Source organism: Sinohyriopsis cumingii, chromosome 14 (assembly GCF_028554795.1).
Source record: "Sinohyriopsis cumingii isolate HCF-2022 chromosome 14, ASM2855479v2, whole genome shotgun sequence".
In the NCBI taxonomy this organism is placed as follows: Eukaryota; Metazoa; Mollusca; class Bivalvia; order Unionida; family Unionidae; genus Sinohyriopsis; species Sinohyriopsis cumingii.
The window spans coordinates 46349990-46370145 of NC_142974.1; the positions used below are offsets into that span (position 1 = coordinate 46349990).

The window sequence follows — 20156 nt, forward strand, 5'->3', positions numbered from 1 at the left end:
ATCCAGGACAGGATACATAAAGTGTTAGACAGGACAGGATACGTAAAGTATTAGACAGGACAGGATACGTAAAGTATTAGACAGGACAGGATACGTAAAGTGTTAGACAGGACAGGATACGTAAAGTGTTAGACAGGAGACATACAATATTATAATAGTTAGAATATTATAGAGTATACATAGACAGGAGACTTAGATTATTAGATAGGATACTTAGAATACACAGAATAATTAGAGTATTATCCAGGACAGGATACGTAAAGTGTTAGACAGGACAGGATACGTAAAGTATTAGACAGGACAGGATACGTAAAGTATTAGACAGGACAGGATACGTAAAGTGTTAGACAGGACAGGATACGTAAAGTGTTAGACAGGAGACATACAATATTATAATAGTTAGAATATTATAGAGTATACATAGACAGGAGACTTAGATTATTAGATAGGATACTTAGAATACACAGAATAATTAGAGTATTATCCAGGACAGGATAAATAAAGTATTAGACAGGACAGGATACGTAAAGTGTTAGACAGGAGACATACAATATTATAATAGTTAGAATATTATAGAGTATACATAGACAGGAGACTTAGATTATTAGATAGGATACTTAGAATACACAGAATAATTAGAGTATTATCCAGGACAGGATAAGTAAAGTATTAGACAGGACAGGATACGTAAAGTGTTAGACAGGACAGGATACGTAAAGTGTTAGACAGGAGACATACAATATTATAATAGTTAGAATATTATAGAGTATACATAGACAGGAGACTTAGATTATTAGACATCATACATTTGCATCAATTTTAAGACGTTCATGCAGAATCACGAGCAACATCTCTATTTTATGTTTATGATATTAATTTATGTTTAATATATACGTATTTCCTCTAATGCATAATCTAAAACCTAAAAATGTATTAAAACTGATCAGACATATTTCGCACGTAGTAGTGTGAGATGTGTTTTATATTGAAGGAACTAGTTCCCAATTGCAGATATTTTTACACTGGTACCCAAAATATTCATTTTGTCCAAATTCATATTTATTTATTTTGTGTTTTAAAATTAATAAAGTAGATAAATTATACTATATTTTCTTCACAAGAATCCAGGAATCTCGTCAGCATTCATCCAATGTCTTTAGTGTAACGGAACACTAATTAATTCACAAGTTAATAACAAAATAATAAGTCGCTAATCGATATGGATCCCCGGGTAGCTCAGTGGTCTAATAAGTTTGCCTTTATCTTTCAGTGCCATGTCAAGTCGGTCCACGTGAGTTCGAGTCTCGGGCTCAGTCCGAGTGGTTATGCGAGAATGCTTTCCAGTAGCTTCCCATGCTTTGGTGGCTTTTACTGTGGTTTTCCCGGGTTCTTCATTCACCAGTTATACTGGCCGCCATGTATAGCATATCAAGTCCTAAGAAATGGCATTAAACCCACATAATTTTAGCAAATAAATATATCCGCAAATGTGTGTTGGACTATTATCTGCCTGTAGCAAACATCATTCATCGCCTGAAGATATTTCGTTAAGTGTCGGTATCTGACAATATCAAGCTTCTAAAAGAACATCTAGCAAATCAAATCTCCTATAAAATATTTTGACTTTGTTTATGCATGTTTTATCTAAAACACATATAATCACATAAAGAAAAGGCCAGCATTTACAAAGAAGTTCATTTAGTTCACATAGGGATTGTAAATAATATGCACGCAGTCCACGTAATTTAAATACATGACATCTCTCACTAAAATATGTATCTTCAAGTCTGAAGGTATAAAACATGACGTGTTAGAAAACTAGTGTAGTTTCAAGCCATAATTTATTAGCTCGTGTTGGAAAATGGTTTCACATGTGTACTCATTCTGGGTGCAATTTCCTTGTTTCTTCCTAACTAACTTTCATGTGAATTATACACTCAAATTTCACACACAGTCTGTTTTAATAAGGCAATGGACAACATGAAGGCAAACGTTTATCTGACGATTTTGTACATGTTGTAACATTTAATAATTTCATATCATTTCATTTTCCCTCCATGACATGTATGGGTGATGTGTCAGCAAATAGTCAAAGTTGTGAATTGACTGCTGTTATTCATCTGTGATATCAGAGCCAGTCTAAATAATAAATATTAGAATTTTTAATTGCTTAGATAGATAGATAGATAGATCGATCGATATATAGAAAAGATAGAGAGATATATAGACAGACAGACAGTTACACAGACAGACAGATAGATAGATAGATAGATAGATAAAAAGAGAGATGGATTGATGGATGGATGGATGGACGGACCGATAGATGGATGGATGGATGGAGAAATGGTTAGTCGAAAGAAGCTAATGGTGAGTAATATTAGGAGTTTCATCAGCTTTAGCTAAGACAATCATGGTAATCATTATAAATGACAATTGCTCATGTACTAGTACAGCTGAGTCAAACCGTCGAACCCACACCACATCATTTTGGTTTACCTGTGTGTACAAAAGGTCAATATTCTGGGTCAACCATTTATGTCCCATTAATGATGACAAATGTCCCCGCAGGGAAGCAAAATGTCAAAACAGACACTTAATATTTATTACCACACTGACGATGAGGCAATTAATTAATCCTCTCTTGATAAAATGGTAGGAAGGCGCTATATAATGTTTACCTATGATTGTGTAACAGGTTATAGTCTTCGAGTCTTTTGGAGTCATTCGATGATTGAAACTACGCAAGTATTGCCCTTGTATGAAAAGAACACTCAGACAGTGCCAAAGTGATATTTACAGAAATTTCCCAAACTAAAGTATATTTGCCTTTTCTGAAAATGTACTATGTTCATTTAATATATTGAAGCTGATCCATTTTGTACAATTTTAAATAAAGAATGTAAATGTACCAATTGTCAGAATAAAGCTTAGGGTGACCAATTCTATTACCTCTTTCCTTTCTCTCTCGTCTCTCCGTTATTTATATTATGTCATGACGGCTTCGTATCAAATAGAACTTTTGCACCACGACGGCTTCTTATATAGAAGAAATTTTAATGTATTTATCTGGCATGTTACTTGCATCTGGCCTAAGCATGACATAGCTTGTCAAATGAAGTTATTTTTATGTTCTGGACAAAACGATCGTTGCGAGTATTTATATGAATACTTGTGTGCAAATTTCTTTGTTAATCAGAAAGGTTATTTGTATTTATTTATTTATTTATTTAATTATTTATTATTTTATTATTTATTTATTTATATTTATTTCTTTATTTCTTTATTATTTTGTTATTTATTTATTTATTTATTTATTCATTCATGTATTTATTTATTTATTTGTTTTTTTATTTATATCAAGCCAATAGATTTAGTGCTTATTGTGCCATCACACACATACATACATACATACATACATACATACATACATACATACATACATACATACATACGTGCATACATATATACATACATACAAATTCACTGCATGCAAATAACAGACCATTAATGTAGTGGTTATTACAGAATATTTAATATATGGAGTCTTTTTGTGTAACTTCTAAAGACGAATTGAGCCACTTATTTCGAAGTAGTATAAGGAGTCTTTGGCTGTGTCGTTTACCATGCTTTTTGAAGGCTCTTCTTTTGCCCGAATGCGTACGCGCTCGTGTCGTATAGTGGAACTTATTATACCCATTGACACAACATGATTGGCTGGGTGTGGTAAATATGTCCTGATGTACACATGGACTCGACGGCACAAAGAAATCTGAGGTTGATGATTTTCTAAGGCTCTCACCTTTTCTCCACCTCGGAGACCATATGACGCCAACAACAGACCAGTCAAAAAGCAGAGTATCCTATCTACATACACAAAATCATACGTAAAAGGGGGTTTGTAAGAAAGTGTTACCACATACCTTTTTGATTCCCAGTTGACTTCCGCTTTTGTTTTCCAGAACCGCCAAAAGCCGCATCACCTCCTGTTTTTCAGACATTGTTTGGCCATCATTTACAACTTCCGGCCGCAGCTGAGGAAACGAAAAAAAGTCATAAATATTCGATTTTCCATTGATTTAAAATTCTTTCGTTTCATAGTAAAATGAAATAATTGTAACATTCATCTATTAGATCATAAGTGTGATAATCTGTAAAATTTACTAGTATTAGAAATAACCGTAATTCAAATCAATCAAATCCAGTCATTTTTGGTATTGATTGTGGAGATTTGCGATGGGGATGGGGGCAGAGCATTCTTAATCGTTAGATATTGAGACCCCTTGTAAATCAAACATTAATAATGAGTTAAATTTTGACTTTTGCTAAAGAAAGTCGTAGTTGTACTACTTATTATATTACCGTCGTACCATGATTTTACAAACCAGTGTAGATTTCTGCTATATTTTGCCTCATAGAAATTTGGTGTTTCATTCAGAAATTAAAGAAATAAAAAGAAAGAAGTTGTCTTCTTTTTCCATTTAGAACTTCTACATTCAAAAAGATAAACTGCTCTCTTACTGACTTACTAAACTAGCCAGCATCTATCCATCCATCCATCCACACATACATACCTGCCTGCCTGCCTACCTACCTAACTACATATATACATACATACATACATACATACTGTATGTATATATATAGAAAATATGTAAACATGTGAGGAACAATTTGACATTAGTAGATAGGAGGGAAAGGGACTGAGAGAAAGAAGGAAGGAACGATGTTTGTGAATGTGTTAATTCTGAGAAATTTTAAAAGAGAAAAATTAAAATTTCACATTATTAATCTATATATATATATATATATATATATATATATATATATATATATATATATATATATATATATATATATATATATATATATAACCCTTACATTTGTGCCACCTGTGGTCATGGGCCATGTTGTTTATTTTAATGACGATGAGTGGGGTTTTCTGATAAAATCAGCTCTTTATAATGTTATGGCCTGGATATAGCCACGTGTACGAAGGTTGACCATTACAAGGTAAAATGCAATAGGGTATCATCAATAATTTATGAGTGTTGGAAATGTACATTTTAAAATATCGAGCAATAGTGTGTTTTGGTAAAGATCCATCGCAGAATTGAACACAGACTATCGCAAGACTATGAAATTAAATTTGATTGGAACACTCACCCACGCAGGCACTCACCCACGCACGAGCACACATACATACATACATACATACATACATACATACATTTTGTTTTCACTGATACTGTGTAACATCTATTAAAATGAAAGACCCGCTTTGGATTTTATATGGCCGCGGGGTAACATGTTTAAATATTGTCATGCTTTTACGTGGATACTGTAAAAGCAAGACGTAATATGATAGAATCAGCTTTGAACATTTGTTAGCCTTCTGGGTGTAAAATTTATGACATAGTTAACTCTTATCAGGTAGTTTACATTGTGATCAATTCTAAACATGCGAATGGCAAAATCTGCTCTATAAATACCTAACGTATATGGCGATGGACCAATCCAGAATCATCACTCCTTTATCAATATTCACATATTATGATTGCCAACAAATGATGTATGTTGCAAGTCCAGGTGGTTACTCGAACCCCTCAGTTTTATGTTACCGAAAAAGTACTACCGTATACACAACACATACAGCACCGCTGCAACGACGTTAGAACTACTTTATACAAAACACGTACAGCACCGCTTCAGGACACACGGTACTAATGATATGGAAAAATGGGAACCAGCCTGGAAATGGGTGAATATAAAATAGAGTATATATCGGTTTGGCTGACTAGGATTGGTTAATAATGTAAGTTATTTTTTTAGGAAAAAGGATCTTCTGAGACCTTATCTTAGTTGTAAGTGAGAAAAAAAAAATAAAGATATTATTTTATGATGGAATTTCAGTTCTTTAACAGTCTTGAGTTTGGAACACTCATTAGTAAAATTAGCACCTGACTCTTTGGTGCGGAATTGAAAGCACATGTTTCAAACACATGCAGGCCCAGAAACTGCCGCGGCTCATATCCTTTCCTCAACATAGAAGCTGACATTCAGGTTTCATCTATACTGATAAATATAGGTTAGATCATGAGGACTCAAAAACTTTAAGTTATTGAATTTTTAATAACACGGTGTTTGCATAGGTTTACTATGGGAACTGAATTAGTACCGTGAGTCCTTCAACAACGCTAGAACATTTGTAAACTATTAAGATCACTATTATTATCTCTTGGCTACACGTGATTTTCATAGCCTGCAATCGAGGCCGTTATCCTACTCGAAAGTTCAAAGTAAATAATATTTGACGATTTTATAAGAATGGCTGAGCTGTTTACGATATATGATAAAAAATTCAAAACTTTCTGATAAAAAGATGGCTGTCAAGTCTGATGATCAACGCCATATTGGAACTCCCTATGAACGTTGGCTTCAACTCACTTGCTTACAATTATAAATTCTGAAGAGAAAAAAAAAAACTTCTAACATTACGAACAAATCTATTCTTATGCATCATACTGATTTACAGGGCGCAATTTGTTGTTTGAAAATTAATCACTGTAGCGATTGACAACATGATAAAACAATTTTAGACAGTTCTGTGTGTGCGACTAAATCTTATGAGATATTTACATTTTAACTTAGATTTTATAAAACTATAATTGTTGAAAGCTCTGCTATATTTTTTCACGTGGAACTTGATTGTCACGTCTGACTTAAGATTTAAATAAATTATTTTACCTTGTTGTGTAAATAAAATTTACATTGGTGTTCCTTGCATATAAAAGTTGATAAATGTACGGTTTTGAGTCTGAAAATCGGCACAAATGTCAAACTTTAATCTCAAGTTTCATTTTGTACGTGATGGAACACTCATGCAAGACACCTCATTTACTAAATGAAAATATTTACTAGTATAGTATTTGCAATTGGAATGAAAACCAAATAAAGTTGATCAAGCGACTTTCTTTGTGGACTGTCAAATGATGATGATATAATTACTATAATCAATGTCAATATTTGACCTAAAAGGAAAATCTGACACAAACTATAGTTAAAATATTTCAAATTTGTTGAATAACGAGAAAGAAATACACCATCCCTTTGCTTAAGAAAATGAATTAATTGTTTACGATATTGTTATTACAAACAATAGTAAAATTGATATGCAACTAATAGAAGAAATTTATACCACAAAGACAAAATATTATCTCCCTAAACATGGATGGGTGTGATTCAATTTGTTTTCGGATATCAAAATGTTGAATATGTGAGTTTCCGAGGTGAGACAAAAATAAAATCAAGATCAAGATCAAAGCTACTTTCAATTTCATAACAAATAATTAAGATTAGTAAGATCTTCTGGTATCACAAGTCTAAGATCAACCCAACTTTCGATTTGGCAACACAAGGTTAAGATCAACCTGACCTCCAAATCGGTAACACAGAACTAAGATCAACGCAACTTCCGATTTCACAAGACAAAGTTAAGATCAACCCGATCTCCCCTTTGGTAAGAAATGTAGATCAGCCCAACTTCCGATTTGACAACACAAGGTTAAGATCAACCTGACCTCCAAATCGGAAACACAGATCTAAGATCAGTCCAACTTCCGATTTGGCAAGGCAAAGTTAACATGACCCTGACCTCCCATGTGACTTTTAATTTGCTTAATAAAGGATTATGATGAAAGTGATACCAGTAGCATAGAATCAAGACCAAAGCGACACCTCACCATTTAGTAAAACAGAGCTCAGATCAAAGCGACCACCCATTTACTTATTACAGAATTAAAATCAAAGTCACCTGTCATTTGGTTGCACACTATTAAGGTAGATGATACCTCCCTTCGATAACAAATAATTAAGATTAATGCGACCTCCCGCTTGATAAAACAATTTTGTTCGAAGAGACCTCCAATTTGGCAACACTTAATTAAGTTCGAAGCGACCTCTCTTTTATTGATGCAGATTTAAGATTCGGTATTTACAAACCAATGATCATAAAATGCTTTCTTTAGAAAATTTGTGAATAGTTCATAACATTTGTCTTCAGATTATATATAGTTAAGTAATATAGTACCGAGGTTATAATTTACGGGAATGAAACCTGTATATAAGCTTGAAATGACAAGCATATTTAGATTTCCTGTACAATGAGTACTCTGTCTATATATATATATATATATATATGCTTAGTATGCTATAAATTCATTAATGTCAAGCTATGATTCTATCTATATTGTGAAATAATGAAAAAATGTCTGAATGAAATCTCTTTTGAGGAGGTAATAAAGAAAGTCATACATACATACATACATACATACATACATACATAGACATAGCTACATAGAGACAGAGAGAAGGAAACTAAAGTTTAGTGTTATGACGAGGGAAATCCATACGTATTATGAACGCTTTGTAACGTAAAAACCTTGTTGCAACTGGAAACAATGGGTGATTATATATGAAAGTAAGTTTTGTATGCGACAATTATTTTTTACGGAATATGATATGCAAAGCATGCACCCAAATGGGTTCACCTTATATTGTCTTTGCGTCGAGGAATCAAAACCTTTATGAACATAGAAGTTAAACATTACAATATTTGTCTTAGGGGCTAAATTTTCAGGCGTGTATAAATATTATCACTCACATAAAATCTTTGACAAAAAGCGATATCAAATTGTGAAAATATACAACAGGTGTGAAGTTTTAAAAATAAACAACAGGTGCACCAACATTTTGAAATATCTGATCAAGATTACTAAGTAAACACTTGTGTTCTTGTTAGTAGAATTAAATAAGTTTGCCAGAAGGCTGAAAGCGCTTAATATGTTGTCATCCTTACCAACGGGTATTGGTATTAATGCACTATCATCTTTACCTACGGACATTAATGTTTAAAGGTTTCTTTGGCAGTATTTCACTGTTAAATTCCTCTTTCATCTTTTCATTTCATTTATTTTTCCCTCTTCATGCAAAACAAAATCCATTTGTATCCACTGCGGTACATCCAATTTCACCGTATTATGATACAATAGTGGTATGTCTTTGCGCCAGATACAACTACCACATTTATAGCACAAAACATCTGCGTAATTAACAAGGCATAACCAATTAGTTTTAACCTTAGTTTATATCTGTTGAAAATTATTTATGCATCAGTACATGTGTGGCAAACACAAAGTAAGCATGTTCGCGACATAACAATTTCGTGGCAACGCAGCGTCATTATTGCATTATATACTTCTTCTTCGATAATGTTTTGCCGAGTTTGGCTCCTCAAGAAATTTGCTAACGTTTCGCTTTCGGGTTTCAATTTCCAAAGGTTTTTATGACTAAAAGAGCTAGAACTTGCCAATCTGATTTTCTTTCCTTCCGAACTGGAGCCATTACCCATTTTATCCATGAGATGACTGTAATAACATTTTCTAAAAATAATATAAATGTTTTATGATATTTAGCAAAAGTCATATAAAATAGTGAATTATTCGCCATACGCGCGAATGCCGTTCAACAAAAATGATACTGACATAACACACTAAAGTCATTATTATGGAGACATCTGACTAGAAATAGTGAAACGGTCCACCAAGCTTTTCTGATAATGTAACACAGATGCGTTTTTTAAAAACGTAATTGTCATAGCAGGGTTACTTTACAAACATTGTACTTACAAGTTTATGGGCGTGTGGCAGATTTTATTGTGCAAACTTGTCGGCTTTTAACGAATTCATTTAATGATATAAGAGATTTGTATATTCTTGTTTTGTAATTTAAACTGTAATACAGTACAATAATTATCAGATAAGAATTTACTAAGCCATATATCGACAATTGGGGTTGGGGGCTAGGGAAAATGTTTAGGGCTTTATTTCGCTTGACTCTCAGGGAGCACAATAAGAAATGACTGTCTGAAGACGCGCTACATTATATTTTGATGTATTCCCAGTGTACGGTGATAACCAGTCATTGAAAAGACTATTCCATGCAGTGAATAGTTTTCCCTGTGACCTATCCCAAGACAAATCCTGCATAAGATATTCTTACACAGTCGACTGTCTGCGGGTAGCTGTTCTTCCATTTGTGTGCACGGGCTGCTTTTCTGTTGACACCAGAAGGTAGGTCATGCAAAGGCCAACGGTTAGTGCACGCATCTTGTAGCTTAGACTGACCTTTAACGTACATGAATGGCATAGGTCTTACATTTAAATCAAGTCAATAATTTACATTTAGCTATATGTTTTTATTTGCATGTCGAACTTAGTAATGAAGAAACAAAAGATAAAATTAAAAACCAGTTGTATATAATTACAAAGATTTGTGACATAATCAAACATGATTCTAAAGTAAGTTGGGTTACTTTACAAGCTAAATGTGAAAATGGATTCACAAGAAAAATGATAAGATATCTTCCCTTTTAAGTATTCGTACAATGTAGAAATATACTAAACTGTACTCGCATTGTATTTAAGTATATGGTGTTACCATGTGTCCTACCTCACACGAACATTACTGGTGGTTAACGTATAAGACACACAAATTATTGATTTCATTCCAGTTTTAATATTTACATAAACCAACGATTTGAAAAAGTGGTTCACTTGATACTTCGACATCCAGAAAGACGAACTTGGATTCGAGTTTCATACCCTCCGCACAGGAGTTACTACACTTTTCATATATTGTCCGAAGAACAGATTCTCACAAAATGATAGATGCTGTAAATAACACTGTGTGAAATTTAAAATAAAATCAATGAAATCCCTGCACTTTGCGGTATTAATGTTCGTCCTGCAACTTTGCAAGGAAGACATTAAATAACTCATTCAGTGTCAATAGCCTGAAACTATAGCTTACATGTACATTAATGTTGACACGTGTTTCATTAATTGTGACGTCAGTGACCATATTATGACGTAATAACCACGATGAGCTTCAGGACAGTTCAAAATGGCTATTATTTACAGCAGAGGTATTTCCATTATTGTTGTCATTGCCAAAGACAATTTTGTTATAACGAAATAAATCGTTTATAATCTAAGGATGATAAATATTGAAAGAATGGCATCTGTACAAAGTTATATTCTTTATGAAATATTCTGCAGAGAACATAATCCGCTGAATATCATTTTGAAACTGATATTCGTCGCTTGATACAAGAAGTAATCGGTAAACACATGCAGAGACTAAACTATCAGAAATAAAATGAAGATTCGTCCACATTGTGGCTTGGTAAGGAAATGTGTTGAATGTGGATTGCAATTTTTTTGTGTGGGTTAAACCATGTTGCATCCCGTGGTAGGCTATACATGGCGGCCAGTATATCATGTGGAGGAAGAACCCGTGAAAACCCAGGGAAGAATCACCTAAACAAATGGGAAGCTTTCACACATACCCATGTTGGCAGAACGCGAGACTCACACCCACGCCAACAGTAGTGATATGTTTTGAGGAAACAAAAGTTCCCCTCCGGTGTTTACCTGATATTCACATCATAAATAGGTAGCGAGAGTTGTGATAATGACTGACGACCTTCTGAACACACTTTCATTTGATTAATGTGGGATAGCATGCAGGAAGACTTGTGGACATATAAGAACCGATGGGAAATGGAAATGCCGTAGACGAACTGAATAAGAGCCTTCAGAGAAGTAATATTTGTTAGCATAAACATTCAATCCGGAACTCATAATAACTGCTTGGCGCAAAACAGTTCGTAATGAAATCTTGTAAAATGAAAGCAAAAGAAGCTTTCAGAACAGTAACAAATTATCAGCTTACGAAACTCCAACATACTAGAATTATATATTTAAAAATGGGTTGCATACAATCTCGTAGCACACGTTTATAACACATGCGATCAAAAATGATGAAGTCAGCCAAAATGCCATTGAAACACACTTGTGTTGGCAGTTGTGCATTGATAGATGCACGAGCGCAATATGGTGAGGGTTGGGTTGTTGGGTTGACATAAATTGTTTTGTTAAACAATCACGAATAGTTGCACCATGTGAAACTACCATTCAAACACTTCAGATGAAAAGAAGAATACATGCTGATTTTAGCAACTTTTTTAAAGGTTCAGAGGCGATCAACTACAGCCATGCAGCTTCTGCATGACTGAGAGCCATAGGATTTATTCAAAAGTTTCTGGAATGCACATTTCGTCATTCGCCTTAATTAGTCCATTCTCCGTCATGTTTGTTAGTTATATAGCGTTTATAGAATAGTTGTTGAAACCTTATTAAGAATGGTAGGAACTTACCAGCAGATTTGTATTAAAATTCAAAATTCATGTCAAAATATTAAGTTTTTTGGAATTTGATGCAATGCTACAATAGACATATGCTAATCGCTTCTTATGGCAAGAATTTTTCCACAAACATTGTCAGCGGAGTTTCAGGATTATAGTACTGAAGAAATCGGTATAAACAGTAGTGAAAAAAATATCAAATAAATCAACTCCTCAGATGCAAAAATGTGGACTTCAAGCCATTTTTCAAAGGTATGAGGAACGTTCATAGTTATGAATATTGACCTTTCGGAAGATTGTTTATAGGAGCTGAACTCCTCAAAACAATAATCCCTGACCAAATATCAGCAATGTCTGGTCTATTCCTCTAATAGATGAGGCCACCATTGTAACATTTAATTGTTGTTGGAGATAAGCTATTGAGTAGCTAGGCGTACACAGCTGCATACGTATATACAAACGTGCCTTAAACCATACGTTCATTGAGACGAATTAATGACTGGTGTGAGGGGACGTTTCTATGAAAATGAAGAGAAAGACGAATGTTATTATTATGAGATGTTCCAATGAAATTTTCATGTGCTACTAGTTTTCAAAATATTAAAACAAATATCTGTATTTTCACTGTAACTCAAATTCTGATGAAACAAGTACAGATGGTTTGTCTTTGATAACGACAAATAGCACTAAGAGTATGCATGTTTTTCTTATTTCTTTATTTTGGTGAAACTTGGGTCCGAGTGCTAAGCGCAAAAAGAGAAAGAAGCCTAAATGCTAGAATTTAAAAGGCAAATTGTGGACATTTGTGTTTAAAATGGATTTTACCTGTTCTAATTGCATATGTTAAAAGCAGCACATTTTGATATGACAGAGAATATAGAATTTCGCCATAGCAGTGACAACAATTAAATATTAAATAAATATAATAAAATTAAGTAAAGGTTCATGCATTCGGACATTTCGCTTTAAAGTACGAAAATCCGGTAATTTTAAATTAAACTCTAATCAACACTACCTCAGCATACAAAACTACATACATATTTGGTCACGTGCCGATAGAAATGACCACTGTATCTTTGTGTCATTTTACGTTGACGCTAGCCTTGATGTACTTTACGCCATAACAATTTCTTTCTTTCTGCTAACTCGGAACCCAGAAGATACGTGATTCAGTTAGCTGACCCTTTGTAACCTGTTCGTATGTTATAGCTGTACCGATTGAATACCGATTCACATTCTTATGTTTCGTGTTTCGGCTCGAGTAAACAGTAACACAAGAAAGTGAAAACAGCAAGCTTTGAAAAAATATAATAATTTATTTCCCAGGAAAATCCTGTAAAAATGAAAAAATATGAACTTGCGGTTTTAAAAATCAAATAAAAAATAAATAATCCAAGAATAATCCATGAATAAAATTTAAGAACTCCTAATAACAATATGTTCTACTGATTTCAAGTTCGAATTCCGACGAAGAATCCATGATGGAAATCGATTACGTATGATGCAATACATAGTGTTGCTGTCTTCAGTTCCTTGTAGAAAGAAGAATTATCACTCCGGTTTTGAAAATCTGAATAATTGTTTATAAAAACTGTCCTTGTTCAAAGATTTTACAAGAGCACACGGATTTTCCAGGGAAAAAAGAATTCATCCTTTGGAATCCAAGTAATTTGAAATAACTCTAAATAGCACAACATACAACTTCCACTGTAAGAGCCAGCTAATTGAGAAGATCTATCTAAAACAAAGGTTATATCGTATTCTAAAATGCAGAATTGGGCACGTGATCATGTTCCAGAACTTCGTCGAAATTATGTACTTGTTAAAGATCACTTACACCCAGCGTGACCCTGACGAAAACCAATCGTTTTACTCTAAGAAATAAAACTTAAAAATTGTTTACATCTAAACACGTAGTTCCATCATAATCTCGACAAAAACCAATCATTTTAAAATAAAAATAGAACTTTTTTACGTGGTTGCTACAAATTGGGAATCAAGGTCAGGATCTAAATCAGCAAGTAGTATTTACTAAAACAGTCAAGATCAAATTATTTTCTGGAAAAAGTATCATCTCCAGTGATTAAATTTACATCACAATAACATGTATGCAGTAAGCCGAATTAAGACACGTCTATGCAGTAAGCTTAATTATGACACGTCTGTGTATGTAGTAAGCTTAATTACGACACGTATATGTATGTAGTAAGCCAAATAATGATACGTCAATGTGTGTAGTAAGCCAAATAGCGACACTGCTATCTATGAAACGTGTTAGGAAATAATTACTCAAAATATGTATTTATTTTATGCTAGGCCATGAATTACTGGACTGTATGAACGAAATAATCTTAAGCGGAATAATATAGCATTTTTTCATTGGACGTCAGTAGACACTGCCGACGTTATAGCCATGAAAAATGAAGTTATTTTTAGACGCTGGCGTAGTCGAGCTATAAAATCCGCTTCCAGTTCAGCCAACTATGGTTCAGATCCATCAAGGCGCGAATTATTAGTTTTTCTTCATTTGCTACTTAACATTGAAATTTGAAGGAAAATTATGTTAGTATTTATATTCTCGGAGTAAATGGTCACAAAAAACTGCAGAACATGAGCGGTAAAACGCTGACATCTCGGAAGATCCAGTAAGAAATTTGCTAACCTACTTGAATCTTTTACAGAGAACATTTTGCTTGCCAACACTTTTGGTAATAAAATTAAAAAACAGTATTCTTGCTGCGAGTGAAAAAAGGATATATTTCATTTTGTGGGTAAAACAATTAGGTGTTTACGCTCTTCTCTTCTCCACTCCTTAAAATACTCATGTTTTTCATCCACTCGATGAAATATATTAGTAATGCACTGGCTACAAGCAATTACCTTATGTTGCAATAGATAAATACCTATTTTCCAGTCTGCTATTTTAACTATTCCATTAGCGCATCATCACTACAGAACGTGAATGTAGTGCGTGGATATTCAAGGTCACATTTTAATGATATCAAAATGTTACGTCATTCCAAACGTTATTGCAGGCAATGCGCTTCCATAATAAGCATATAATGCGCAAAGTGAACACTTTTCCTTCTTGTATTCTGATAGGCAAGTCAATGGCTTCATTTCAGATTTTCGAGTTAGTTTTATTATTTGGCTTAAACATTAATTGTGGTGTGAGACATTCAGGTCAAAAACGTAGTCCTGTATTTTTGTTGAAAATCAAGTCTTCAGCACAACTTTCAGAATTATCTAAATTTCGTCTCTAATTTCTTTAAAACAACTACATAAATACAATTTGCATACGCAGAGTGACCATTGCATCACATTTCTTCCGAAGCAATGGAGATTCAAAACTTTCCACCATTCTAAAAGCAAATAATAGATTAGTTCGGCACCGCAATTTTCTTTTTTAAAAACTTGCTAATTGATAAAACGTATTTTTGAACACGTATCTACATTTCTATTTTATTCCAGTTTATATGTTTCTCTTGGCTTTGCAAATAAAGAATATGGAGCTCCAATTAACAACAAATTAACGACTGGTCTCGAACTTCTGAAGAAATTTTTGTAAACATGTTCAAACGTTGTCGTCTCAAAAGTTATTTAACATCATATATACATGTGACACAGAACTAAATATCATATCACGCGCTAGTGCCTTTCGATACCAATCGACTAATAACACCGTCGATCAGATTATTTATATTTTCTCTTCAGCATTTCGTGGGAAAAACAGAAGTGTATTGCTAACTCAGGTTAACAAAATATTTGAGATTAAGTACATACTATTCATGGTGGACAGAGGAAAGTAGAAAAGAGTTATATCACGAAAATATTTGTTGGATGTATGTAACGCAATGGAAAATAAAATATAACAGACATACTTATTTCGAGTTTCCACTGGAACAAACTGATTTAAATATTATTTCTATACAGTTTCTTAATCTGGAAGCACGTTAACATCTGGGGTTTTTGTGGCACTTACTATCTTTATATATATTATCATTTTTAAAATATGTTTTTCATATATTGTGTTTTCTTATTTTATGAAAATATCTACGCTGGAAAAGGTACTGAAATCAATCATCTTTATCATGCGAGGGGCATAATTCACATTTGTGTTCAAATAAATCCAAATTTTTCTACCTTCGTGTTATAATGGGGAACTTAAGATTCGTTCTACGGAGCTTTAAAATTGTTGTATTCTGTTCTGGAATACGTATTAAAAGTCTACATTTAACGGAATCGAAAACACAAGAATGTTAAAGTTGTATCTATTGATCTTTCAGCATCATTGCGAATGTTTTATATAACCAATCAACAATGGGATTGACTGAGACACACATAAATTGTTCAGGCCGAAATTACAACAACGTTAATTTTGATGAAGAAAAAAAGATTTAAAATTGCATATATTTGTTTGTAGCATGGTAACATGAACCCCACCCCAATATTAAACAATTTTAAGTGTATACTTACATCCGATTGTTCAGGAAATCTAGAATCCAATATTTCAAGAGACGGGCGACACTCCAAGGGCCACATGAACAAAGTACATATTTCCAGAATAAGCATCCACACTTTTATTCCTTGTTGACTGAATCCTCGCATTTTAGGACAACCTTGTCAATGTGTATTTTGGCTGAGTATTTATTGCCTTATTTATAGCTTTGATGTTTGAGGTTTAATTAATTTATCAGAAGCGAACGACTAAAGGATTAAACAATGCTGGATTTATTTTCTCAGTGTGATATACGATTCTAAGACAGAGTAAGCCTTTCTATATGTACTTGTAAAAGAGATCGAAAATAGTCTTCGAAAAATAATTTCTCAATATCTTTCCTAAAATCTCAATGAAACAATTTTAAAAGAACAAAATGAACATTAAAACGATTCACATATAAAATGGCAACTATGTACTCTCACATCTGTACAGACTACAGATTATTAGGTGAAACTGAAACCATTTGTTTGAAGCCTCTGATAAGTTTTGCTTCATAAATATAGTCCATTATCGCCAAAGCAAAGATTGATTGCAAGAGTTTCAAAGTTAAAGATTAAACAGATACTGGATACAATTAAAGTGATAGACAGGATACGATTTCTTACGTCCTCCGAAATGACTTGTGTTTACCAGTCACACTGCAGTAATCAAAAGTGCTCGGATTGCTTTTTATATTACACCTTACAGCCAGATTAATGAGTGAACTATGTCACCACACACACGTTCCGATTGAAGGATGATCATATTCAAGCCTGTCTTGATTCATACTTTCAAACCGCAAAATCGGAGGATGAACCACAACAAATGGTCAAAACATGCGGAATTACTCGAGCAACAAATCTAAAACACGTAACCGACTCCACAGCATTCGATTACGCCAAGTGATATATTGTGACGAACAAATTTTCCAAGAAGATTTTGTGCAATGTTAACTTTTTCCATGAGACTGATGATATCTGTAATCAGCGTAATTTCGTACCAAATTCAGAAACACAATCTAATGAAAATATCCAGCTGTAGTTCAGAGAAAAATGCTATACGTTGTCATTGGTACAATAACACTCTTCGACAACTTGAAATATTTCACCACATAGCGTTAAAATGTTCTGAACATTAGAAAACAAGACGGCAAATTTCTCCAATGATCCATACACTAAAGAAAGAACTTCCACCTTTTGAGTTTTAATGTTTGTTTTATTTTACGTGCCAAAATGATATAAATATGCTTCCTTTCTCAAACTTAATTGAACAATGGACTATTTAAAATGCCGGAAGTAAAGCCCAGTGTAAAGATCAGAACATATCAATGCATATGAAATGATTATGACCAATCTAATTTATTTAAATGTTGACAGAGGGTCATTGTTATTTAGTTATATGGGCAATATGGCAATCAAGTGGTACATTTAAGAAAGTGTCCTCGCCTATTGTTCCGATGTGATTGTATCAATAAATATGTATGAATTTGGACCCGAAGGGTGTAATCTCACATGTAGTTTCCTATCTGTAATCAAGCCGCAGGGACCGTAAATTTATTTTCTCTGACTAAATTTCGCGCCAGGATTCGCGGTTGACAAGTCACGCATGTGATCCTCCCTAACAAATTCTTAAAGAACGTGTCATGCATGTTAAATTGTTTCTTTTTTATAACGAATAACATGAAAAACACAATGATAAATAGGAAGTGATTATCTATGCAAAACTTCTAATTATTTGCCAAACGTATTTATAAATAGTTAAACATGTATACTATTAATGCTGTTGCTACTACTACTACTACTACTATAATAAGAACTACAAATAGGAGAAAGGTAATTATGAAAAGGTTCATACAATGTCGTCATTATTATTTATTATTATTATTATTATCATTATTCTAAAAAATGAACAAATAGCTTATCTTCAAACCAACTGCTTCTGCTATTATTACTGCTACTAAATTAGTCTTTTCCCCTTTGCTAGTTTTATTATCGTTTACATATGTATAGTAACCAATCACGTCATGTAAATTAAATTGTAAAAATATATTTTACGCGGGATCGACCCAAAGGCGCATCGTTATGTAACCGCTTCGTTTTGTTTCGATGTGATATTGAAATTTAAGTGGATCCCGATGTAAGTTTATTTATTTATTTATTTATTTATTTATTTATTTATTTTTATGATGGAGCTTTATTTCATTCGAACAACAGTTTGTAATGTCAACAGTTTTATGACTTTGTCAAGGACATTATTTCATTCTCATCAAAGACTAAAGCGACCTTGTTCACAATTGGATCCAAAGTCATTCAGCAATTGATATCTAGCACTGGAGTACAATACCGAGGCAGATGTTAGTACCATTTTAGAAGTCTTTGGTATGACTAGGCCGGGGTTTGAACCCACGACCTCCCGCATCCGAGGCAGACTCTGTAATCATTATGTATGTCTGTACGTATGTATGTATGTATGTATGTATGTATGTATGTATGTATGTATGTATGTTTGTATGTATGTATGTTAGGAAGTTAGTGATAGCATGGAGACCATCTGGAATATTGAAGATAAGCTGAATCTGTATACTTCCATCTTTGAAGTTTCAATTAACAACAAAAACATTGTATTTATTCTCCTTCTCTCAAAAAGAGAAATCATGCACTGGCTAACGTTTTGGAATTAGGTCGTTCCAAATAGTGTTGCCATTTCAGTCTAAACATCTGGACTCTACTTCCAAAGTTACAGGAAACATGTATTAGTGTGATTGCACTAAACCGTATTGAACATGGAGACCGTGAGTCTATTATGTGGATCGCATGTACAAGTTATCAGTGTGTGGGTGATATTTTCCACTTCGATCAATAATCATAAGCAATCGGTGTCAAAGTAAAAGATTCGTCTTCCTGAAGGGTTCAGAACAAAATAAGTTGATTCAGGCTATAGCTTTCACGTAGGCATCACTTAGGGTATTACCAAAGCATATGGTGTTGAAAGTTTCGACTTGAATCTATGAAGCATTCGGCCTTAGGCATATCAGACGTTGAGCTGGTTTTCTCCACAACAACTCGATGGTAGGTTCTGTAGTATAAGTCTTCCATGGTGAACTCTGACATATTAATGTTCAGATGACTTTCAGGAAACAAGTGGGGCATTCGTGGAATTCGTTTACAATATACGAGTTTTATAAATCTCAGCCATCCCCGGAAAGAGATGCAATATTCTTCTCTTCATAATGTATAGCTTGATGTATTCCCAATTTGTGTTTCTCACACATTCTTTAACCAGTCCGAAGTTTTGGGTGAATATCGACGACAGGAAAATTGATACGACAGATGTAGTATGATGGTGAATGTTCTTGGGCACACTGATCCGTACTCTTTGGCGATAGCAAAAGGTTTTTTTTAGGGGATCGTTACA

The 20156-nt window shown here is 33.6% G+C and overlaps 1 protein-coding gene across 1 annotated transcript in view; it reads right to left on the reverse strand.

The window, feature by feature from the left end:
- Nucleotides 1–17750, reverse strand: part of LOC149783693 (zinc metalloproteinase dpy-31-like) — a 48464-nt gene extending 30714 nt beyond the window's left edge. Inside the window, exons 1-2 of the mRNA XM_089931932.1 lie at nucleotides 16739–17750; nucleotides 3921–4031 (exon numbers count right to left, since the gene is read on the reverse strand). Of these exons, the coding sequence (XP_089788058.1) occupies nucleotides 3921–4031; nucleotides 16739–16870 (243 nt within the window). The 5' untranslated portion in view covers nucleotides 16871–17750. The remainder of the gene's footprint in view (nucleotides 1–3920; nucleotides 4032–16738) is intronic.
- Nucleotides 17751–20156: the final 2406 nt, after the last annotated feature.